A 24,163-nucleotide genomic window follows, 5' to 3' on the forward strand; every position below is an offset into this window, starting at 1 on the left:
CAGCTTGGATTCAGGAGACAGACACCCTCTCTATTTTTAAGATTAGGCTTAAAACCTTCCTTTATGATCAAGCTTATAGTTAGGGCTGGATCAGTTGACCCTGAACCCTCCCTTAGTTATGCTGCTATAGGCCTAGGCTGCTGGGGGGTTCCCATGATGCACTGAGTATTTTGAGTACAGTATTTCTGAGTATTTTTCACTCACCTCTTTCACTCTCTATCCCTTAATCTCTGGTTCTTTTTCACAGTGTGCCTTTTTGTCCTTGTCTTCCTCCCCTGACCCCACAACCAGTCGCAGCAGATGACCCCCCCTCCCTGAGCCTGGTTCTGATGGAGGTTTCCTCCTGTTAAAAGGGAGTTTTTCCTTCTCACTGTCGCCAAGTGCTGCTCATAGGGTGTCATTTGATTGTTGGGTTTTCTCTGTAATCATTGTAGCGTCTTTACCTTACAATATAAAGCACGTTGAGGCAACTCTTCTTGTGAGCTGGTGCTATATAATAAACGTGAATTAAATTGAATTGAAATTTTACTATCTTGGAAGCACCCCTCATGGAATCGGAATTCCCAAGAGTGGGAGTTCTTGAGTAAGTTCTCCTAAAGGCTAGTCTTGGTAACAATCATCTTGGTAACAGCTTTGGGCACTTATTTAGGTAATTATTGTGAGGCATTGTCTAGATTGATATTAAAATAAATGGACCATCTTTGCTCTTGTAGAATTCTTCCATTGACGGCAGTTCAGGATTTCCTTTCATACACTGTGTTTGGTTTTCACCCAAATTCTGAACACCACCCATACGCCGTAGCTGTCATGCTAATTTCAGACCAGATTAGATTTTGGTGTTGGGCTGCTTCCAGTTATAAATACACACAAACCTAATAAAGCAAGAAACAAGTTGCTAATATCAAATTTCATGCACATCAATTCACAGCTGGAGGCACAAAAAGAGAAGTGGTAGCCTTGAATGATCAGTGCATTTTATTTTTCCATCACAGTACAAAAATAAATTAAAATAAGCAGAAACAAACTCAAAAAATGTTTCAATTACAGCAACAGGTTTTTTGTCTTCTTCAGAAAAAAATGAACGTTTTTTTTATTGAATATCATCAACACCCCTCCCTCAGCCCATCAAGGGAAAACCAAGTCCTAGTACCAGTGTGGTTGGAGAATGCTCCTCGTTCATAGGAAAACAACATGTCACACATTCTTCTGTACAATTAAAATGCTGTCACACTCACACACACACACACACACACGTGTCTGTTCATTCATTCGCTCACACATGCAGCCTTCGACTTTTTTGATTTTAATCACCTTGTTTTATCTACAAAGTACGCAACAAGATACAGAAAAGAACTTGACAGAAATCGTTAACTATCACATGAGGTTTTTTTTTTCATATTTTATAAGATTTGGAAAGTATTTTCTCAAACAACTACTGAATGATGCAAGTGAAAAAACATGGCACATTTCAAGTGGGTGTGTGGACAGAGAGAAAAAGATTCGGGAGGAGTAACTGTTTGAGGCCCTGTATCCCAAATGCCCTGCTTTTTTCTGCCAGAGCAGAAGCCCATCCAAAGTGCATGTCCCCCTATTGTGCCAGAGCAAATCCCTCCAAATGAACTGTCTCCTCAGCCAGTGTGTGACTCCACATCCACAGCAGAGAAAGCCACAGGTCGTGACTGCCTGAGCTCCTCATTTCCTTTGATTCACACAGACACAGCAGCGAGAGGGGGGGGCCTTTCATTCTGTGGGAACCTGACGAGAGCGTTCTGTTGGCACTGCCAGCGTTCTGGGCAGATTTTCAGAATACTGCAACCAAAACAAGTGTGCGCAATTTCTCTAAAGACACCAACTGTGAAACTTCTAAAAGCAAATACTGTCATTTGTCTAGTAATATAAGTTAGGAAAAATGAGGAGCTATCTCAGTTATTCTGCGTGCTTTCTGTTCAGGTTATTCCACATCTTTGTAGTCTCTGATCAAAATTATGATTATTGTTACGCAGGCTGCTTTCATCTCACATTGTCACACAGAGGCGATGCTGATGGATTATCCTAAGGGTAAGCTGTGCTTTTCTGCAGTGGAGCTGAAGGAGTCATTGTGATTTAAATCACTTATTCTGGCATAAAAATGGTTTGTGCTTTCTGTTACTGATATGTGGGACAGCAGGTTTGGGTTAGCTCCTGATTCAGGTCAGTGTCGCAGGACATAAAGATGTTTTCAGAGCATAACTTTCAGCTCAGTGAGTGTCAGAGTGTCCTTGAGGATGCCACCTCAGTGATGGTCAGATTCAAACATGGTTTTGATCTAAGGGCTTTTTAATTAGATATCCATTGATAAGTCCCTGCAACATTCATTAGCATAAACCAGATCAATCTTCATTCCCACCAAAGATAAGCAAACCTGCTTTACCAGCAACCCCCTTCACCCCTTCTTCGTGTCCTTCCCTTAAAGTCTCTCATCACAGTCTCTCATTTACATTAAATGTGCCTAAATAATACATAAATGGCAATAAATTAGGTGTCTGTATATTAGCATATGATGAAAATCCACCTTTCATTCAACAGCTGGTCAAACAGCGCCGGCTTTTCTCAGACTTGTGGAGTTTTCAATCAAAGATATGGCACTGTTTTAACATTTTCTATGCTGAATCAGAAGCACAAAATCAAACATCATTCCAAAACGGTTGCGACACAACCTAGCGACGAAAAGTACAAAAAAGAATTTCCCTGGTAAACAAATAGCCTATTTTAGCAAGCATAGCTAAATAAACTAGTGTCACTTTGTTCACAGCATTCTCTAATGCAGATGCAGTTGGTTTACAAATCAAGTAAAAAGAAGAAGAACTGCTCCTGCCCTCCTGGAGACTGTAAAATTGCATGGCACACATGCAAAACATTACATTTCTAAGTAAAAAAAGAAAGAAAAAAAAATCAAAGAAAACTTGTTTCAGAAAAGCAATAAATAACCTCCACAGGTGCAAGCCTCGGAGTAAAACATCCATTAACTGGCTTTATTTTTTTTCTAGATGAAAATAAAGTAGGTCTTTCTGAGCACACACAGTATGACCACTTGTGACTGGCCACATGTCCACTGGCTGTTGTCTTTTTTTCTTTTTTTATCAAAAGTCCCACAATGCAGTGCTTATTGTCCATCCGGTCAGTGTAGAGCCGTAAACAGAAACCCACGAAAATATGGATCCAGCACTGATGGCCCCCGCTGTCCTTTCCTTAGATGGCCAGATATGCATCGCAGGGAAAAATGTCCGGTCGTATCTGTATTAATGGAGGGGACATGGGTGTTGGCATTCCAGAGAGGCAGGTTTTTCAGCCGGGGGTGCCTGCTCATCCGTGAAGAAAGCCAGTCAGGCGATGGCCCTCACCCTCCTGCAGTAAGTAGGCAGTGCACATCACATCGTCAAACAGTCAGAAGGTCACTGCTGCAGCCTCAGTCCTGTCCACATTCATTGCTGTAGATGTATGTTTCCTTTTCAAAACAATTTTTTGGTCTTTTTTCTTTTTTTAAAGAGTTTCAGTATTTCATATAGATATAGTATATCTGCATGTTAGCAAAGGATTTACCCAAGTCTGGCATTTCTTTGTTTATATATCATTGTCAAAAAAGAGCTTTCATTCTTGGGTATATTGATAATCCATCCTTAGCTGGATTGAAAATAGTTTTTTAAACCCTAAGCCCCATTTTTTGGTGACCTTTGCGATCTCAAACACGCGATGCAAACATATGAAATAAACATGACCCTCCAACCATCAATCACTCCTGCAAGATACAAAGTTGGTATGAGTGTCAAACACTTCCGAATCAGTCTAGTTTCTCAGCAGTTTGGACAGTAATAAATAATAAGCATCCCAAATATTCTTTTCTACATCCCAGACTGGAGTGTGCCCCCACCTCCCTGCACCCCTCTGCTCCCCCCACCCTCCCCATCCCCCCAGCATCCCCTCACCGGTCCAGGCCGATGAGCAGGCGGCTCCTCTCCTCCTCCTTCTGGCTCTCGTTCTTCAGGTCGGCAAACACTTGAGTGAAGTAGTGCGGGTCAGAGTTGATCTGCAGCATCTTGGAGCTCATCAGGTTGATAATGGACAGGCAGCGGTCCCAGAAGGTCTCCTTGGAGCTCTCCACCAAAAATGGCTTGAGTGGGTAAGAGATCTCGTTTCCCATGTAGGAGTAAGACAGGTAGAGGCAGGTGAGCAGCACGGCTTGCAGCTCGTGCTCCGTGGCCACTTCAGAGGAGACTACATCACGGCACAGCATGTAGACAAAGACCACATTGGCAGGGGTGATGAATCCCTGGTCCTGCCAGCCCTGGAGCAGCAGGGAGCGGTCAACGCTGCGCAGCCACAGCACTGGGTCAGTGGGTGACAGGTGTTTCAGCCGGTAACAACGTCGACACAGAAAGTCACCGAGGCAGCGCAGCAGCTCGCTGGTGGAGGCCTGGACGATCACTCTCTTAGGGGTGCCAGGGGCCACATTGGAGTTTGTCAGGGGGGCCTTCTTGACAGATGATGTTGTATTGTTGGAGGTCTTGGTGAGAGCTGGAGTGCTCTGATCCTGGGTGAAGGTGGACAGGTTGGCGCATGACTGCGACTTCTTCAGGTTCTCATTGTTCAGGTGGGTAACGTTGTTCTGGTAGGTACCATTGGGCTGCACCTTCTTGGAACCTTTCTTCTTGGCTGACACTGCTACGATCCGCTTCCAAGGGAGTACGTTGATGAGCGAGTGGCGCTTCAGGTTCTTGTCTTTGGCGTTCTTGCTGTTCTGGACGGCTGTGTAGTGGCCCACAGTGGCCGGTCCATCTTCAAAGAGGGCCGCCTTTCGGTAGCTGGGTGACAAAGACAGCACGGTTCCCATGGTAACTGCAGGGAGGCTTCCAGGGGCTTTAGCCGCACTGGTTCAGAAGAAGGTCTGCAGGTTGGGAAGGGGGGGAAGTCCTGAGGGTCTTAAAGCCTCAATGTTTCTGGGAGCTGAGAGTCCCGGGCTACAGGCTGCTGCTGGGCATCTAAAGCGCTAGAGGGGATTGTCCTGTAACGAGCTCTCTGAGGGGATTAGAACCACCTTGGCTGTTGTATTTCAGCTCTCAGTCTGCGTGTCAGGATGGCCACTGCTGCTGGAAGCAGAAAACATCAATAATCAGAAACATAATTAGTAAAGGATCACTTAAATTTAAATTATCACTGAATTTTTACCAAAAGCATTTTTCCCATCCTATAATTAAACATTCAGTTTATATCAGATAATATCGCAGATATCTGTTCTGCACTGATTCCATGCATGTGTGCCTGAGTGCTTTATCTGACAATCAGGCTTATTAGCAGTATTGATCTGTCTCAGTAAGTGGTGGAATGGATCAGCTTATAGCTTAGACTCATTATTTCAAACAGTATAGGACACCCCCCCCCCCCCCCCCCCCCCCCCCGTTGCTGCAAATGATCAATGCAATAATCACCTTGTAAACGTTTTAGTGTGAAAATGCGCTTTAGCTCATATCCATCTGCATATGAAAGAATGGATACTTAATAAAAATCACGCATGTGTGGTTGAAATGGGAAACATACGTGGTAGATATTTTATTGTGTGAGATCTATATTTTACGGTCAGTGGCGACGGATGGGAACGAAGCACGCACCACCCCTCTCACTAAAATGGAAGACCGAAACGTAAACACCATAATAACAGGTGAAGGTCGTGTTTGATGCATTCAGCGCGCTGAAGCGCAAGGGCGATGTCACAGAAATTATCCCAATTAGAATCAGATGAACAAAGAGATGAAGGAATGTTATGATTTTGATTTGCACGCGGCTCACTGCAGCACCTTTGAACACGGGAAGCAGTCGATGGATGGACTTCACTCGCTTGCGCAGGACCCAAGCCGCTCGATCCTTCATTCCAGCACCGTTGTTATCAGCCTCATCACTGATTCATTTGTTGCGAGAGAGATACCAAAACATGAGGTGAATGTGTCTGCGCTAAAGGATTTATTGGCCCTGTACATCGGTTGCTCTCCGTGGTGCTGAAACTGAGCGTCTGCGTCGAAACCAGAACGCTGGTTGTGATAGGCGGTGGCTTAGAAACAAATTAAATCTTCATCTTTCCCCCCCTCTGTTCCTTAAAGTGTAACAATACGTCGACGTATCTATCTGTCTTCATTTTCACATCCCATTTCCAGTCCATTTATAATCATATTTCCCTAATTAGATGTAGCTTCGGATTGTTTACACATATAATTAATCCATAAATCTGAAAAAAAGAAAGAAAAAGAAAAAACACTCGCTTCGCTTTCAGAACAAAATGTCCCCAAATCGAAACAAACTTACCAAATTTCCAGCTCAGTGTGAAAATAACTGCGATATCACGGTGATGCTCCGTGTCTCGAGTGCGTTCTTCCTTATAGGACGCGATTAAAACACGAAACCATCTCGCAGGATAGAAATGCAACAAAGAAAATAATCCCAGCTGAGTTAAAAAATATAAATATATATCAAGCAGCGGATAAACACACGCCTGCTGTCGGCGGTGCGTAGACGATGGCAGGCAGTTGTGGAATGGATGCTTGGATGAAGATGTGCTCCTCCTGGTCCTCTTGGCCGTGAGATGCGGATGCTGCGAGGGCTGATGTTGTGTTGTGTCACTGACTGTGTGAGGATGGTTGACGCAAAGGCGGTGGTGGGGCGCCGCTCTGCGCTCTGTGCGCGGCGCTGTTTCTGCTGGGAAACCGCTCCGCCTTTAGCCACACACGCACACAAAAACACACACAGCAGGTGCTAATGCAAACTGAACCCGATGAACTCAGAGCATGTTGTTCCTGGTAACACCATATAGCACCGGCATAACCTAAAGAACAGCAGTCATCTCAAAGCGCGTAGACGCCTGCTCATAGTGTGAGCATAGCCCTGGGTTTGCAGGCCTGTTGTGAAAATACGTCGGTCGTATGGCCTGACAGATTGGCAGGTTTTAATCTCCATACACTGTTATATATTTCAGAGTTTGTGTTTTGCAACTTTAACTTGCTGTTAACAGTAAATTTCAGTAAATAAAACCCAACTGCATTTCAGCTTCACGGCGAAAGAAGCTACTGTAATATAGTAACACAGTACTTTCACTGTAAAACGTGTTTACAGCCTAATGCTGTAATACATTTCTTTTTATAGCCTACTTGGAGATTATTTTCATTTATTTATTGCAGTTCTTTACACTGAAATATAGTTATTCTTTTTAAAATAAATTTTTATGCTTTATTTCACCTTTATTCAACCAAGAAGTCCTGAGATTAAAACGTCTTTTTCAATGAAGACCAAATTTCCACTGCATGTTAGACAGAAAAGGGAAGATAAAAATACTTTTTATGAGACACAAATATGAAAACAAGACACTTATAATCTAAATTTATGGTATCCCGTTGTACTGTGACTATATAGATACAGAAAAACAACCTGAAACTCAACAGTTTCACTGGATGATCACCAATCACACCATGACAAATATAATTTGGTTACAGAAAAACAGAAAAAAATGTTTTTGCAAGTTACAGTCTCAAGTGCAACATTACTCTTTCAAATATGATGATTATATCCCTTACCAAGCTTGATGAGTCTGGATGTGGCAAATAGCATCTAGTCTACTTTGTCATTTTTTTTACTAGGAGTACAATATGTTAAAATTATTAGATTAAATAAATTTCTACCTGAGCTCGCTGATCACCTTTTGTTCTCCATGTGTGGAGATAATCCTCTTTACTGATGTGATCACAGCAATAATATCCTTAAATCTAGGCAGATTTGAGGCTTTGTGTGTCACATGCATCTCTCAAAGACATTGAAAAATGGATGAGCACCTAAATGCAGCAGATTAAAACAGATACACTTTATTTAGAGTGTGACATCATGCAAAACTCTCAATGCCGTCTATGGTAATTTACCAGAAAGAGGGTTTGATGTTCTGTGAAAAATACAGTTAGTATCCAAATAATTCAGTTCAGTTTTATTTATTTAGCACCAACTCACAACAAGAGCCACCTCAAGGACTCAAGGACAAGGTAAAGACCCTACAGTGTGGGAGAAAAAGAAAGTCCCAACAATGAAATGATTCCCTATGGGCAGGACTTGGCAACAGTGGGAAGAAAAACTCCCTTTTAGCAGAAGACCTCTGGCATAACCAGGGTCAGGGAGAGGCAGTGTTCTGCTGTGACCAGTTGAGGAGAGAGGGGAAAGGGAAGAGAGAAAAAAAAAATCTGTTTTTTCCTTAGAAGACAAGGACAGAACAGACTGTGAGAGAGACGACAGAATTTAATAACACACAATAAATTTTATCATATGTGGTAGAGTGACGAAGAGATGCTGAAGTCCCCCAGCAGCCTCACTTGAATTATCTGTGTAGGCTTTTAGAATAATTATGTGTCAGTTTTGGAAAATCACCATTATCATTATTATAGCATTATGGAGAAAACACTTGTTAAAAACCTCATCAGATTTCCAAGAGGCGTTCTTCTGATGGGATATTTCTTTTAGTTTAACTGTCAGTGGTTTAGCAGGAAAGTTATTTGTACATGCAAATGCACAATTTTAACCCATAAGAAACACTAAATAGATTACGTTCATGATAGCGCTTTGTCCCTAATGTGGACCCAGGTACTGCCAACAAGCACTGACCTGCTGACCTCAGAGGTTGAGTTGTTACACATGGAGGCATCTGGCCATGAAAAGCTCTGAAAAGGATCACCAGAATCTGAAATTGAACCCTGAGCTTTGAGGACCAAATTGTTGTTACATGGGACCTTTTAGAGGACCTGGTGAGAAGCCTTGCAGCAGCATTGTGGACTGTTTGTAAGTAATCCAGGGATAATTTACTCAGATAAAGGAATAATGAATTACAATAATCAAGGCATGATGGAATAAAAACATTCAGAGATATATTTAAGTCATATTATATTTAAGACAGACAATGCTCTGCAGACAGACAACTTTTGGCTGGGCATTTAGTAACACCCAGACTTCTCACAGCTGGGAGAATTAAAGATGAAATGGGTCCAAGATTCTCAGTTACTGTGTGGACAAAGTTGTCAGGTGCACAGAAAAGAACCCCAGTTTGTGAATTTTAGGCTATTAGTACAATGTCACATTTACTAATCTAGTTTTTATTTATCCACATCAAACTGCCCTAATTGTTCAATTTCAGATTTGTTAATGTATTTTAAAGAAAGAAATAATCAGAATACAGCAACGTCAATGCAATGGCAGGTAATAAACAAATTTAACTTAAATTAAGTTGTATTCTGCTTGTATACTTATTAATAAACATTTTTTATTTAGAATTGTTCTTATTTTACCTGTTTGTATTTATTTTGATTTCAAATTACTTTTTTTCATCCATCCATCCATTGTACTTTGTGTTTAACTTAACTTTTAACTACTGCAACAAAGGAATTTTGCAACTTTTGGGACGAGCCCCTTGTCGGTATGGCTATATTTCCCATAATGCCTTTCAATCCCGGCATGCAAGCTGTGCGGTGGCGTCACAGGCGCTTGGTAACGTAGTCTCCGCACGTATTTTTCATTCAGGCAGCATTTGAATAAGGAAGATGGCGGCTGCAGCAGTGGTTGAGTTTCAGAGAGCTCAGTCTCTCATTAGCACGGATCGCAACGCCTCTATCGACATCCTACATTCAATAGGTGAGTGTTAGGCTGCTGATTTGAGATAAATACTACCCCACTGACTACTGTAATTAGCGTTTTCTCATCAGTGTCAGGCGGCGGGGTTAGCATACTGGCTAGTGGCTTTGAATAGCAGGAGCCGGCGGTGCTGACTCACTGTTGCACGGCGGCTAACGGGAACTGCTAGCTGGTGGCTGTTAGCTCGTTAGCATCGTTGCTAACTCCAGGCCTGGGCATGAAATATGTTAGTTGTTGGTTGTCAGGGTTGTTATGATTTCCACTGTGTGTAGATGCTGTGTCAGTGATCACTGTTCCCATTAGCGCAACTGAAGACTGTCATGCTAGTGTTGAGGCTAACGTCATTAGCCTGTTATCCAAAGCTTGTCATCCAGCTTCCCAGCACAGTAAAAAGCTGCTTCTTTGGAGAGCTAGAGGACCCACGGCCTGTTTCATTATCACCCTGGGTATTTATAAATAACTAAATTGCTTACGGTAAGCACACGACTTCTTACATTTCCCACAACAGGCATCGTTGTCTCCAATCTGCCTTGTCACAGCAGCCTATTAGCTGGCAAGTTGTCTTTTTCTCTTGTTTACCTCTGAAGAACGTATGTTCTTCGCATCTGTGTATCTGTCATCAGTCTTAAAATGAGCGATTGCTTAATCCCCCCCCAAAAAGCTTCATAGGGGCATAAGTTATGTCTCAGTTATTAAGCCACATATTGACTGTTTCCAGCCTCTAAAATGCCACAGTGAGCTGCTCTTCCATATGTACTGCTGATTTTGGGCATCAGGTTGGACAAGATGATCACTTTGACAACAGCATCCTGACCTGCTGCTTAAGCTGTATTAGTTTTGGCTTTCAACAACTTTGGCACTTCCAGTGTTGTAGCCAAGGCAAAATAAAAATGATCATGATTGTAATAAAATTATTTTAAAAACTGGGTTTTGTTTTGTTTTTTATTGCAGTACAGTGTGCGTATTTAGTGAATATTTTAAAGATAACATGGAGATACTGTTTTCAAAACTGATTATGTGACATGAAAAATCACAAGATAGGGCTGTGTAATCCCGGTTTCCAACACTCCGTATAATAATAATAAATGTTCGGTCACTGTTTTTCTTGTGAATTTGCTGACTGCTTAGTAATTTAATGGAATATTTTCTCTGATGCAAACTTGTCCTTCTTTATCAGTGAGAAGAGATGTTCAAGAGAATGATGAGGAAGCTGTCAGGGTTAAAGAACAAAGCATCCTGGAGCTGGGCACACTGCTGGCAAAGACAGGACAAGCTGCAGGTAATGTTTAGTCATTCAGTGTGTACTTTTTTTGGTGCAAACACATTTGTCCCTCTAGTTTTTTGTTTTTTTCCCCACTTCTTTGCCTTTGTACACACTTTGGGGATGTAACCAGAAATGCACAGAGATTTCTCAGAAAGTGGGCTTAAGGTCACACTGTAAAACTTCAAACATAACTAACAATATTAGACCTAATAAAATCAGGCCAAGATTAACAGAGTTATGGCATTTTTCTATAACAGTGTCAGGGCTGCAGCTCTATCTGGCAGCAGATGGCTGCATAACATTTAGGACAATGATTTTCAGCGCTGGGCATCAATTAAAGTCTTTACAATTAGGCTAACTGACTAGTACCGCTGGTACCGACTGCTGACAATAGTGACGAGTAGTCGTATAATTGACTAGCCGAGCACATCCATAGTTGGAATGCAAGTTACAGCAACTGAATATAAAAACATGTCTCAAACAGATAATTCTTAAATCTAGTAGGAACATGTCACTGTGATTTCAGTATTTGTAGAGATGTAAACTTCTGCAGATCATTGTGCTCTGATGTGAGCTCTTAAAGCAACACCTGCTTCAGGTGCAGCAGGAGGTAACTGATCAGAGAGGAAACCTGCCAGTGAGCAGGACAGGTTCACAATCTGTTTAAGTTGACCGTCTTTCTGCAACAAAAAACTCAGTTTCCTTCATTTCAGGTTTGGCAAACTCAGGAGTTTTCACCAAACCTGCGTTCTGTTACAGAGTACTGCTTAGACTGAGAGATGTTGTCAAATAAGTGCTTCACTCTTAAAGTTTTTTTTTTTTTTTTTGTCTTCAGAACTTGGGGGACTCCTGAAATTTGTGAGGCCTTTCCTTATGTCCATCAGTAAGGCCAAGGCTGCTCGGCTCGTCCGCTCTCTGTTAGATCTCTTCCTTGACATGGAGGCAGCAACGGGGCAGGAGGTCGAGCTGTGTCTTGAATGCATTGAGTGGGCTAAAGCTGAGAAGAGGACTTTCCTACGACAGGCCCTGGAGGTAAAAAGACATCTATCATAGGCTTGTGGGTGCTATTTAGGAAAAACCTAAAATGTGCAAACATATGTATAAGCCTGTCACGATAACAAATTTTGCTGGCCGATTAATTGTCTCCGAAATTATTGCGATAAACGATAACATTGTTTGGAGACCGTTTTAAACTAGTAATGATAATGACTGGTACATCCTCTCAAAGATCAAAAAACTTTAATTTCAAAAGAACACTTAACACTGGAGCTGGAACACAAATAAACAAAAATAAAAACAAAAATAAAACGGACTCTCAATCTCCGTTAACAAAAAATGCACTTGAATAAAAACTAAACACAACAAAAAAAAAAACAAACACTACATTCAACCAAAACAGTATGGATTATTAAGTCTGTAAACTAAATTGCCCTTCAAAAAATAATAATCATTAGTTTTAAATAGAGAAGATGGGCAAAACTGACAGTTTTATAAACAAAAAGTGCAAACTAACACAATGCCGGCATTTTAACAATATTAAAGGGCAGCATCTCTAACGATTAAGTGAACTACGCTGTCTGTGAGCGCGCACCATTTTGCACTATCCTCTTTGTACACTGTCTGTCAATTAAATGCTCCAGTGATGGTGGACTGTTGGGAACTTGAAGATGGAGACGGCCCACCGGTTGTAGTTTTTTTTTTCCCAGCTGGGAAAACTGCTTTGGATGACTGTGCTTTGCTACCGTTTTATGACAAATGAGACATACCGGCTTGCAAAGGTTCAGCGGTTCGCCTCGGTCATTTGGTTTAAATCCGAAGTGCTCCAACACCGCTGCTGTTGCGTTCGACTTTGAAACCAATTTCATTTTGGGTTTTCTCCCCATAAATCAAATATCCACAGCACATATAAGATGAGAAGAGTGTTAAAACGCTGCTATAAAGTCTTTTTCCCAACCCCCATCGCCTTTCTACCAGATGCGGCCTTTCTACTTTATAAAAGAAAGAGGAAGAAATAACTGGATTAAATGCCTGAGATATATTTGGGTAGAGGCTTGATAGTAAAGACTGCCAGAATAGTGACAACAAATTGCAGTACACAAACTGTGCCATTCTGATAGGAGCAGAGTATAAAGATGGCTATTTAATTTTTCAGAAATATTGCCAGCCGATGTATTTGTCCTCCCACCCGACCCCACTTAGCGCTGACATATAACACAGTTTATGAGTAATGATAGTGAAAACAAAAAATATGATATCCCCACACATAAATAGCAGCTGTGGGAGAGATCAAATTTAACGCGTTCTGACTCATGGAGTGGGAGACGCTGTGATTTCAGACGGATAGTGATGGAGCGTTGGGTTGTGCAACACCGACACTGTGGAAGGAAACGTATTCATTCTTTCAATTTGCCTGAGGAGAGTCGCAAGAAGAGTTGCTGATGCCTTCACTTCTTACAGTCATCAACAATGACGTCAGCCTGCCGCTGCATCCAAACTGAGTGCCAGCAGCTTCACACTTAGAGCCGGGAATATGTGGAGCTTCTGGCTGAATTACAGAATACAGGATCAACAAGGTTTTTAACTGGCACTAAGGTGTGGATGAAAACCGTGTTTTGAAAATGCTGCAGGGTGTTTGTGTGAAAGCTTCACAGCAATAAAAATACAGTGATTTTAAAAAAGTCTGCAGTGTTAACAAGTACTATGTGTACTCCATCAGCTCAGATTTAGAGAGAAGTTCTCCTGCAATTAGTACTGAAAACAGAGGCTGTCTAGAGTAATTTTGTAGCTTAAGTGAAAACATTCTTCGAGACTCACAGATGATACAGCATCAACATACTGGAACAGTTATTACCCATAAACATCTCAGAACTACTGGTTCTACTTTTCTCTGCTACTTTCTGCTGAACGTAATCCTGGAAATTAATAAAGTCTGTAATTTCTCTGTGAAATGTATCAACCTCTTCCTATTTTTATCAGTAGCTTGAGTAGCAGTAACTGATTTTTACTGCATACAGGTAGTTTTGGCACCCACCAAAGCAGCTTTAACCCAAAGGGCTCAAATAAAAATATGTAAAAGTATTAAAGCAAGATTGGATTTGCTCAAGCATAAACTACACGTTTATTGATTGAATGTCCAGAAATGCCAGAAAAAGAAAAGCATCGACTTCTGTTAGGTAACACAGGCTCACTGATGTAACTGTGTGTGGACCAATCATATTTACATGAGTAGTCACCTCCCCAGAGGCTCATTTTGGCTAGGAAAACCCAGCAGTACACATTTACATTTAATGATCTCTTTATTACATAATTTGCTCGGGTTTAATCAAACACTTCAGTCTTGATTGCTATGGAATATTTTGAGAAGCTATGATTCATGTAAACCAGTGAAAAGGATACAGCTGAAGGATTTGCAGTAGATTTGCTGGCACCATTTGCAGCCAGATTTTTTTTCATCATCAGAATGTTATTAAATTAAGATTAATCTGACAGAATAACTAAAGGCTAAGATTTGTGGCATTAGTTTCTTGTAATTGCTGTCAGTGTTCTGCTTGTCTAACAGCTCCATGTTCTTTCAGGCACGACTGATCTCGCTCTATTTTGACACCAAAAGATACCAGGAGGCCTTGGCTCTTGGTGAGTGCATACACACACTCTTTTTTGGGGGGGGTGAATGGTAATGTCTGTCTAGTTTTCATTCTTGTAGTGCTAAGTTTAAAAAGTTAATGTTTGGCTCAAGTGCCTCATAAACAAGGGGTTATGGGAGGAAATTGAACACCATATATCAGCACTGTAATTGCGCATTCACCGCCAAGCAACTACATAGTGTTGAAGAGTTTTAACAACAGTTGGTATGCATGACATTAATGCAAAATTTCCCGCTTACCCGCAGGATCCCAGTTGCTCCAGGAGCTTAAAAAGATGGATGACAAAGCTCTTCTGGTGGAGGTGCAGCTGCTTGAAAGTAAGACGTACCACGCCCTCAGTAACCTGCCCAAGGCCCGCGCCGCCCTCACTTCAGCCAGAACCACCGCCAACGCCATTTACTGTCCTCCAAAGCTCCAGGCAGCTCTGGACATGCAGTCAGGTAAGAGTTCTACCTGTTTTACCTGAACTAAAGCAGTCCAGTTCCTGTCTGTGTGCATTAACACATGTTTATCCTGCTGTGGATTCAAATGGTCAGAATCATACTTGACCAGCTGATTACTATTCAGAGGATGATGAATATTTCTCACATGGGTCTCAAACAGTTATTAAAGCAAAAGCAAATGCATAGAACAGCTCATTAGTGCTGTGTTCATCATTCAGGTGCAGAAGATAACTGTACAGGTTTCACATATTTTAAGTGTCCAGTAAAAATGAACTGTTATCAGTTCAGAGAACCTTTTGTCATTTTGATTGCATAATGTGGATATGTGTTGTCCTTTTCCTCTGTTTCAGCTTTACTTAAAAAACAACTCTGATTTCTCTCTTGTGAAGCTGAATGATGGTATAGTGGTAATAACATATTTGTGGTTATGTAGACATTGCTGCACCATCAAGAAGTTTTACCTGTATTAATTACTTTTTAATAATAACATCCAACTATCCATGGAGCAGGTCTTTTTCCTGACAAGTGCTTGAAAAAGTCAGATTTGAAATGAGCTCCGGTGCCTCTAATGTTACAGTTATGAGTATTTCAAAACCACAGTTTGTGTTTGCTGATAGTGAAGGAAGAAGAGCCCGGAGGCACGATCTTGTCATCTTTGTTGATGGCTGTGAACGGTGGATGGAGTGGATTAATACAGTAGAGCTTTTCTAGTCTTATCAGCTGCTCGAAGCGATTTACACCATAAGCTGCATTCATGCAGTTCTTCTACAGTCATGTACAGACTGGTAATACATCAGGGACCGTTTCTGGGGCTCGCCTGCAGTGCGACGTACAGATTTGAGGAGCTTGGCATCAAATCGTTAACCTCCTGATTACAGGATGGCTGTTTAAATTCTGAGCCTCAGCTGCCCAACACAATATAACATGAAAAAAATGACCCATCATGGTTGTTATTTTTGTACTTCTATGAGCAAGTTTTTGTTGAAACTTCACATTTAAACGTTACTGTTGTGGTTTTTGTCATGCTGTGTCGTCTGTGGCGCAGGGATCATCCACGCAGCAGAGGAGAAGGACTGGAAGACGGCCTACTCGTACTTCTTTGAGGCCTTCGAGGGTTACGACTCTATCGACAGCCCCAGAGCCATCACAGCACTCAAATACATGCTTCTGTGCAAAATTGTACTCAACTTGTGAGTAGTGCTTTACTCTTACACTATATTCAAAAATACAGGAGCAGGACTTGAAAGCCTTTAAAAGGCATAAAATTCATCATGTTAGAAATGCGATCTTAATCGGCCTCATGTCTTAAATCAGTCTCAGTCTTAAAGTTAGATGAAACGTAGCTTTTCAGCCAAGTGCAGCAAGTCAGTGTATTTGTGCAGAAAGTGCTTTAAACTTGGCACACAAGTTTGACTTCACATAGTCTAAATTACTTATGAATGTTGGACAAGGACACGTTTGTTTTAACGTGAGCCTCGAATGAAACACGCAGGCACTTAAGTTTTGGTTGGTTTGGCCTTCAATTAAATTCTTGCTGACATTAAAAAGGCTTAAATGTAACTTGTCTTTAGCTGTAGGAATCCTGACGTGTTTGCTGCTTTTCTCTTTCAGGCCCGAGGAGGTGCAAGCCCTGATCAGCGGTAAACTGGCCCTCAGATACGCTGGCCGACAGGCGAGTAACAGCTATTTTATACCTGCAGATTGAGCCATGCGTCACTAGAATTTCCTTCCAAACACTAAGAGTATGACTAAGAATGAATCAAAGATGATACGAACCACCCCTTGAAGGGGTTAAAAGAGCGGTTTGCGCAATATAGGCTGCCACCTGTCGTGCTGAATCCATATAATTAAGTGAAGCGCTGACTGTTTGTGTGTGCTGCACAATTTAAATCAAATTCTTGATAAATATTTGAAGTTAAGTTTAATGTGTCTGTAAAAGAAAACGACCTTCACTGTAACGAGCAGATATTTCTCAGCTTCGTGTAGATTTCACTGATTCTTTTCCTGGCTTTGTAAACGCAGTATTGATATTTTTGTTTTCTTCCTCTTTGTAGACAGATGCATTGAAATGTGTAGCCCAGGCCAGCAAGAACAGATCATTAGCAGACTTTGAAAAGGTAAGAATCCTTTTAAACTTAACAAATCTCTTTTCAAAAAGGTTAGGAAAAATACATTTAGTCATTTTTGGTCTCATTTTTTCATTACTGGCTGCCATTTTTATCAGCTGAGGGCGACACGCGGCACACCCAGAAACAAACTTTAGCTTCTTGAGTTTCGTTTTGAATGATTAAAACTCGCCACTCAGTTTATTTGCAGTAAGCCGCCTCCTCCAAGTTTTCTTAAGTCAAAGTCTTGCGTGTTCCAGGCCCTCACAGAGTACAGAGCAGAACTGAGGGACGATCCGATCATCAACACTCACCTGGCCAAGCTGTACGACAGCCTGCTGGAACAAAACCTCATCCGAGTCATCGAACCATTTTCCAGAGTGCAGGTGAGGACACGCTACGCTCATTTTTACACGGGAAGCACAGTTCAAACTTTAACCAAGAGCTCCTAAAACTTTACTTTTTGTTGAATCATAAAGTTATATTTGTAACTTTAAAGAAAAAATCCTTGATCACTGTGATTGCAGCTGTTACCACAATATGTGGTAACACAATATGATTTTCTTACAGTAGCAGCCGTGAAATTTTAAGACAGCTATTCATGAGGAAATAAAATTCTGCTCTGCTTTTTTTAATTAATGATATGCCTTAAAATCTTATGGGATTTTAAGGTGTCTTTTGACCTGAAAGCTTGATTTCATAAGCAGTAATGCTCCCCCGTCCTCTGCTGCTTAGTTTAATAGTTTTCATTTGGTTAAACCTTTGGGAGATTCTGGCGTCTCTTGAGTCACTGTGTAGCAGCAGCATGAATGTTTTAGATGCATCATCTTATCTCCTGAAGCCATATCAGGTGATCCTGGAGGGAAAACAGTGCCCTCTATATACCTCAAAGATGCCACAAGTCTATACCTCGTTAACGCTACCTCCTTAAAGTTATCAGTTTTATTTTTTTAATGATTTTCCTAAACAAGTATCAAATTAAAAGAGGAGCTTTAAAAGAAGTTTTAAAATGTTAAATCCAGTGCCTGCAGTACAGTCCGGTGCTTGTGCGTTAGTGTGTCTGCATTGATTCATGATCACAAGTGAAACTGAGCTGGTCATGTTGGAGTTGGATCTAATAAAGCTTCAACAGTGGGTACTTTTACTGAAACTCAGGAGGCGATAAAGATTTCACAGTCGATTCTGTCTATGCGTGCATTATCAGAGCTATAAAAAATGAGAAAAAATTTCACACGCCCACACTGGCAAAATATTAGCATAATGAGCAAGGTAGATACATTTACATTTGGTTTCACAAATGTATAACACACTCATTATATTGTGTTTACGCTGCATACCGCTCCCAAACCTATGAGCTCTGCGTGACTGCAACGTGTAAATTTCATAGATAAGATAAGATAAGATAGTGTTTATTTGTCACATGCACAGTTATACACAGTACAATGCACAGTGAAATGTATTTTGTACCTGCAACCTTATATACACACACATATAAATAAGAAGAATAAAAATTAAAAAAAAGTAATTCACACTATACACTATACTCTATATACTATACACTATACACACTTTTTAAATTATAATATTTACATTGTGCAATAATGGTCCAGTTAGGGCTCAGAGTTGAGCAGATGGATGGCTTGTGGGTAAAAACTCTTCTTCAACCTTTCAGTCTTAGCCCTCAGGCAGCGGTAACGCCGGCCTGATGGGAGCAGGGAGAAGAGAGAGTGTCCGGGGTGGCTGGGCTGTTTTAGGATCTTCATGGCCCTCAGCCTGCACTGCTTGGTGTAAATGTCCTGCAGGTTGGGGAGGGTGGTTCTGATGGTCCGTTCAGCTGAACGAACCACCCTTTTTAGGGCCATGAAGTCCTGCTTGGTGCAGTTTCCCATCCAGGTGGTGATGCTCCCACGCATAGTGTTGATGGCGAGGAATCACGTAATTATAAGAGCACCAGATTACCTTCAAAGCAATAAAATCAATAAAGTAATGCGTAGCAAACAAGGCGATGTTGTTTTCCTTAAAGCAGCTGTAGAGCCAGAGCATCGGCCAAGCTAAGCGCTTAGCATGGGTCATGCTAAGGGAAAGTGCAGTGGTGGAGACAGTCAGCTGTTCCTGTATCACTGATTAGGGAAATCATGTAGTGATGCTGCAGCTATTCTGTGGAAGGTAAATCACTGATCTGGATATCAGAGTGTTCAGATCACTGAAACAGAAACACTGGACTGGCTGAAGGCTGTGATCGGGGAGACACGCAGCTGTCATCCTGCTAACTGCTACGTGTTTACATGAAGGCAGGCATTGTTAAAGCTTTGTGTAGGCTGTATACTGTAGTGTCACACTATAAATAAAATAACATAAAAAAATAAGAGGCTGTACATTAAAGGAAAACTTAAAACATAAGGAAAAATACAATAATAGGATGTGAAAACAAATTTACAGAATAAAATAATTTGAAAAAATGTACAGACTGATGTAGTGACAACCGACAACAGCACAAGTTGAACCTGAGCTCATGTTCAAACTAATGAAGCCGCCCGTTACAGCACAAAGTAACCGAATTTTGTCATTAACTCTGGCTCTGACTTTGTGTAACCGGAAGTATAAAAACCGTACAGCGGAAGTAGCCGTCTGTCACCCGTGGATAGGTAATACTTGGATATTGGACTGAGATTATTATTGTCATTTGTTTTCCATCAATGCAACAAAGAAATGAATAATTAGGACCTGTGTTTAGTTTGTCTGTCCTTCTGTTTTCAGATAGAACACATATCAGGTCTGATCAAACTATCGAAGGTAAGGATTGCTGCATTTAGGTTCTTTTTTTAAAGTTACCGTTCAGTCTTCTGTCTCTCACACTGCTTTTGTTATTTCCTCATCTTTATCTTTTACAGGGTGATGTTGAGAGGAAATTATCACAGATGATTCTGGACAAAAAGTTTCACGGTAATTGTCTTTGTGTATAAAAATGAGTAATTTTGCGAGGCTGTGCCCGACGGTGTGCTGCAGTACATTTTTCTGCCACTGCTCTAGGAATCCTCGACCAAGGCGAGGGTGTTTTGATCATCTTTGAAGAACCCCCGGTGGACAAAACATACGAAGCAGCATTGGAAACGATTCAGAACATGAGCAAAGTCGTGGATTCGCTTTACAACAAAGCCAAGAAGCTGACATAGGTGAGTGAAGCTGCAGAGGATTCGGTGCTGTGCGCTCTCTTCTCTCTTCTGAATGTTTTCCTGTTCTTTCAGAGCAGATTGCTGCAGCAGTGAGATGGAGGAACTGTGTGTGTTTGACCAGCGTGTGCGACATTTTCAGACGGGGACAAGGGAGAGCAACAAGAAGTCCCACAAACTGCAACAAAACAGGATTCCCCCATCAAACCCCCCCTCACCCCTCATCAACGGACAATTTCATCATTTCTCCTCTTGTTTTATTTTTTTTTGTTTTTTTTTTTTTTTTTTGTTTTTTTTTCTTTTTAATTTTGTATCTCTTCAGGATTCTGTATAACACTCAGCGGCCAAATCAGGCCATCAGGGAATATTGTACAACCACAATAATAAAAAAAATAGATGAAAAGGTTTAAAAATATATATATGTTTATATCTGCTGTAAGGTTCGGCCTGCCAAGCCTTAAAGCTGACTCCACTGCAACCTCAAAGGTGCAACTTTGACCTCTGTGGCCTCGGGCTCTGCGAGGCTTTCTCCTCCTCCTCCTCCTCCATATCTTTCAGAAGCACACTGTTCAGTTTTTTGGAATGTCGGGATGCTCCCTGGGATGTTGATTTTTAGCCCAAGAGCTCCCTCTAGCTCTTGTTTTTCCCCCTCCTCGCCATATCAATGCCAACAGTTAGTCCCCACTGTATTTCAAATATGTATTAAACTCACTTTCTTTGGTTTTCGTGTTTTTGTTTTATTTTTTTAAGGAAATCAGATGGTTGCCACGTGTCTGCCCCTCCTGCTATAATAAGTTTCTAGAACAGACAGGATGCCATTTCACCACTAGTGCCACGTTTCCGGCGCTTCTGTTTGCCTCAGTGTTTGGGTGCAATATGAGATCGCGGGGTGGAGGTGAAGATGTATTCATCGCCTCTGAGCGTCTGAGTTAACCTGAGTGAACAACTCCCCATTGTTAGTTCCTAGCACTAGTGTGGTATGCTAGCAACCAAACAATTTGTATGGTTTTGATTTGTTTTATTTTCTTTTTTTGATTTTTGTTTTTCTCTTATAAAGACATTTTCAAAAATAAATATTTTGTATTTTAAGGATTTTGTCTTGTCTCTTGGAAAAAGAAAAAAGTCGGTGATAATTTGGGCTGATTGAACTAGTTTCTCGACCACTAAGCTGCATGAGGTGGTTTGTAGGCTGGTGTTTCATGTTGCAAAACTCTGACATGCATTTAATGATGGTAGCGTATCCCAGATAATGTATACATTAGGAAATATGTTAAATATGTTTTTTTTTTTTTTTGAAAGAAGAAAAAAAATCCACAAAATGCAGATGTTCCCCCCGTAAGAACCAGAACACACCTTTGTGCTGCTCTGTCAGTAATAACTTTACATCAAAGGGCATTAAATCATTTTTCTAACAGCTTTGATTGATTTTTTTTTTTGTTCCATAAAGAGTAATTTTATCCCGTTGAATCAGCAGGTGCTTTTCTGTGATTCTCAGTAAGTAGTTTTGCTTAATGCTGCAGTCCTCAGACTTTGTTTTCCTGGAGAAAAATGAGAAGCACAAGTCATTGCTGAAGCTGTCATTAAAAAGAATTCAACACGTCAAACACTACATCATTATGAGAGACTTCAGATGCCCTCTCAGCATTTCTACATTTTCTTTTTATAGATTTTCAACTTCTGAAATAAAGATTATACTTTGCCTTTGGACTGTAAGCTAATTGTTTTTCAGCATGTGTATAAATACAGGTTTGTGCTGTTTTAAAGAAGGCAAAAAATATTTTTAAATGATGAGACGGTATGGTACAAACCACCAAATTTATCAAAAATACATGATTATTGAATTGCACCTGTATCGTAGTTGGAGACTGAAATATTACTGTGGGAATCCTTATTTGATTTTTCTAGAACAAACATATTGTAACATTGTCCCAAATAAAGTACTTTGAACTGTTAATCTAATCGACATAGGTTACCAATGAACAAACAAACATATATATAATATTTTTCATGTGAAAAAGTTATAATTCCCAAAGCAGACTGACTATACACTCACTGGTCACTTTATTAGGTACACCTTTTTTCTTCCAAACTGCTTTAGTTTTTTGTGGCGTGGCTTCAAAAGGCTGCTGGAAACATTTCAGAGGTTTTGCCCCATATTTGCATGATAGCATCACACAGCTGCTGCAGGTTCATTCATGATGCGACTCTGGCTCCACCACATCCCAAAGGTGCTGTGCTGGATCAAGATCTGATGACTGTGGAGGCTGTTTGAATACAGAGAACTCGCTGTCGTGTTCTGGAATTTCCCTTCGGGATCAATAAAATATTTCTGATTCTGATTTAAGAAACCAGTTTGAGATGATTTGAAGTTTGGTGAAATCCTGCTGGAAGCAGCCATCAAGATGGGTACACTGGTCAAAAAGGGATGGGCGTGATCAGCAGCAATACTCACACTGTGGGATTTAAATGATGCTCAGCTGGTACTAAGGCACCAAAGTGTGCCAAAAAAAAATATCTCCCACACTTACACCAGCACCATCAGCCTGAACTATTGATACAAGGCAGGATTGATCCCTGTGTTCGTGTTGTTTATGTCTAATTCTAACCCTACTGTCTGAATATCATAGCCACATTTTTCCAGTCTTTGTGTCCAGTGTTGGTGAGCCTGTGTGGACTGTAACCTGTGTGCCCCATTCTTAGCTGACAGGAGTGGCACCCAGTGTGGGTTTCTGCTGCTGTATCTCATCTGCTTCAAGGTTTGATGTGTTGTGTGCTCAGAGATGCTCTTCTCTCCTAGAGATGATGGTGTGGAAGATCAGCGATTTGAAACATTCAAAGCAGCCCGTCTGGTGCCAACAACCTCGCCACGTTCAAAGTCATTAAATCACTTTTCCTTCCTGTTCTGATGCTCAGTTTGAACTTCAGCAGGTAACTTCACCGTGTCTACAATAGGAACCAGTTAGTGTACACATTTAGTTTTACTGATAACCTGTTGACACAGTGTACAATGTGTTTTATTCAAAAGTATATGTCAGTCCATTAAAGAAAAACAGGTGCAGGGAGAAAATACAAAAAATATTCAGTTCATTTTTCCATCCATTGATGTGGAGCTTGACCTTTGCATATTTACATCTATGAACAGAAAGTCCAGGGTGCAGGTTCAGCAGTTGGTAGCCTTAATCCTGAGGCAATGCCAGAACATGAAATGAATCATTGTTTTATAAGGAACTGGTTTGATCTTCATCATTTTTTTTATGTTCATAACATGTTCATTTTGATCATTTTGTTCATTACTGGGTACTGGAAATTAAAATTTTGCACAAAATTCTTCATGACTTAAAAGGTTGCCTGAATTATCTGTTAAACGGATTACAGGCCATATTCCCATTCCTAGAAACAATTATTCCCTGTTATTCCACAGTGGAGTATTGTGTGGTGTAAAGTTATGCTTGTATGGTAAGTTTCAGAACAGAAAAAAAACTTTGGGTGTAAATCTAACACTTAGTTTGAGTACATCATAGCCACAATATAGTACAAAGTCAATTCATCCCATTAAATAAAAATTGCATTGGGAATCCTGGACAATTTTTTGTGTCCAAAGAAAGGAATTTAGTCCTTTCAGCTTTAAAGCTCCATTCATAACCAAAAAATCTAACATTTAAACCACCATCCTTTATCAGCTCTTCTAATGTAAGGACATTTATTTTTCTAAGTAAAATTAAAGCTTACATTATTTATCCTTTTATCTAAAACTTCTAAAGGGAATACCACATATATGACTGTTGAGAGACTTTCCATCTCAAATAATAAAATAATTCCAATGACTTTGAAATGGATTTAGCCACATTTTAATGGC

The 24,163-nt window shown here is 40.7% G+C and overlaps 2 protein-coding genes across 7 annotated transcripts; one reads left to right on the forward strand and one right to left on the reverse strand.

The window, feature by feature from the left end:
• Positions 1 to 957: 957 nt before the first annotated feature.
• Positions 958 to 6,596, reverse strand: cdk5r1b (cyclin dependent kinase 5, regulatory subunit 1b (p35)). Of its 4 annotated transcripts, XM_030755281.1 has the most exons (4): positions 6,331 to 6,596; positions 4,443 to 5,120; positions 3,963 to 4,349; positions 3,246 to 3,384 (listed from the first exon to the last, which is right to left on the reverse strand). In XM_030755281.1, the coding sequence occupies exons 2-4, from the start codon at positions 4,865 to 4,867 to the stop codon at positions 3,363 to 3,365; spliced, it is 834 nt and encodes a 277-aa protein (XP_030611141.1). In that variant the 5' UTR covers positions 4,868 to 5,120; positions 6,331 to 6,596; the 3' UTR covers positions 3,246 to 3,362. The 4 variants fall into 4 exon arrangements, with proteins under 4 accessions (XP_030611139.1, XP_030611141.1, XP_030611138.1 ...); XM_030755279.1 differs by having other exon boundaries at positions 958 to 3,384; positions 3,963 to 5,120; positions 6,331 to 6,590; XM_030755278.1 differs by having other exon boundaries at positions 3,963 to 5,123; positions 6,331 to 6,590.
• Positions 6,597 to 9,534: 2,938 nt separating this feature from the next.
• psmd11b (proteasome 26S subunit, non-ATPase 11b) lies at positions 9,535 to 20,551 on the forward strand. 3 transcript variants are annotated; one of them, XM_030755713.1, is made up of 14 exons: positions 9,535 to 9,681; positions 10,859 to 10,960; positions 11,781 to 11,977; positions 14,521 to 14,578; positions 14,835 to 15,029; positions 16,078 to 16,222; positions 16,644 to 16,704; positions 17,087 to 17,149; positions 17,398 to 17,523; positions 19,895 to 19,930; positions 20,029 to 20,080; positions 20,168 to 20,310; positions 20,383 to 20,410; positions 20,500 to 20,551. In XM_030755713.1, exons 1-12 carry the CDS (start codon positions 9,591 to 9,593, stop codon positions 20,308 to 20,310), a joined length of 1,269 nt encoding a protein of 422 aa, XP_030611573.1. In that variant the 5' UTR covers positions 9,535 to 9,590; the 3' UTR covers positions 20,383 to 20,410; positions 20,500 to 20,551. The 3 variants fall into 3 exon arrangements, with proteins under 3 accessions (XP_030611573.1, XP_030611571.1, XP_030611572.1); XM_030755711.1 differs by having other exon boundaries at positions 20,383 to 20,550; XM_030755712.1 differs by having other exon boundaries at positions 20,388 to 20,550.
• The last annotated feature ends 3,612 nt before the right edge of the window (positions 20,552 to 24,163 follow it).

The sequence above is a fragment of the Archocentrus centrarchus genome, chromosome 19 (genome assembly GCF_007364275.1).
Source record: "Archocentrus centrarchus isolate MPI-CPG fArcCen1 chromosome 19, fArcCen1, whole genome shotgun sequence".
NCBI classification, from domain to species: Eukaryota; Metazoa; Chordata; class Actinopteri; order Cichliformes; family Cichlidae; genus Archocentrus; species Archocentrus centrarchus.

Excerpts from the sequence above, each read along its gene's own strand:
- cdk5r1b (XM_030755279.1), bottom strand. The coding sequence starts at position 4,867 with ATGGGAACCGTGCTGTCTTTGTCACCCAGCTACCGAAAGGCGGCCCTC. Across the intron at positions 3,385-3,962 it reads CTGCTCATCGGCCTGGACCG|GAGGGTGAGGGCCATCGCCT; the intron begins GTGAGGGGATGC and ends TACTTACTGCAG.
- psmd11b (XM_030755713.1), top strand. The coding sequence starts at position 9,591 with ATGGCGGCTGCAGCAGTGGTTGAGTTTCAGAGAGCTCAGTCTCTCATT. Across the intron at positions 14,579-14,834 it reads CCAGGAGGCCTTGGCTCTTG|GATCCCAGTTGCTCCAGGAG; the intron begins GTGAGTGCATAC and ends GCTTACCCGCAG. Across the intron at positions 17,150-17,397 it reads CATTAGCAGACTTTGAAAAG|GCCCTCACAGAGTACAGAGC; the intron begins GTAAGAATCCTT and ends TGCGTGTTCCAG.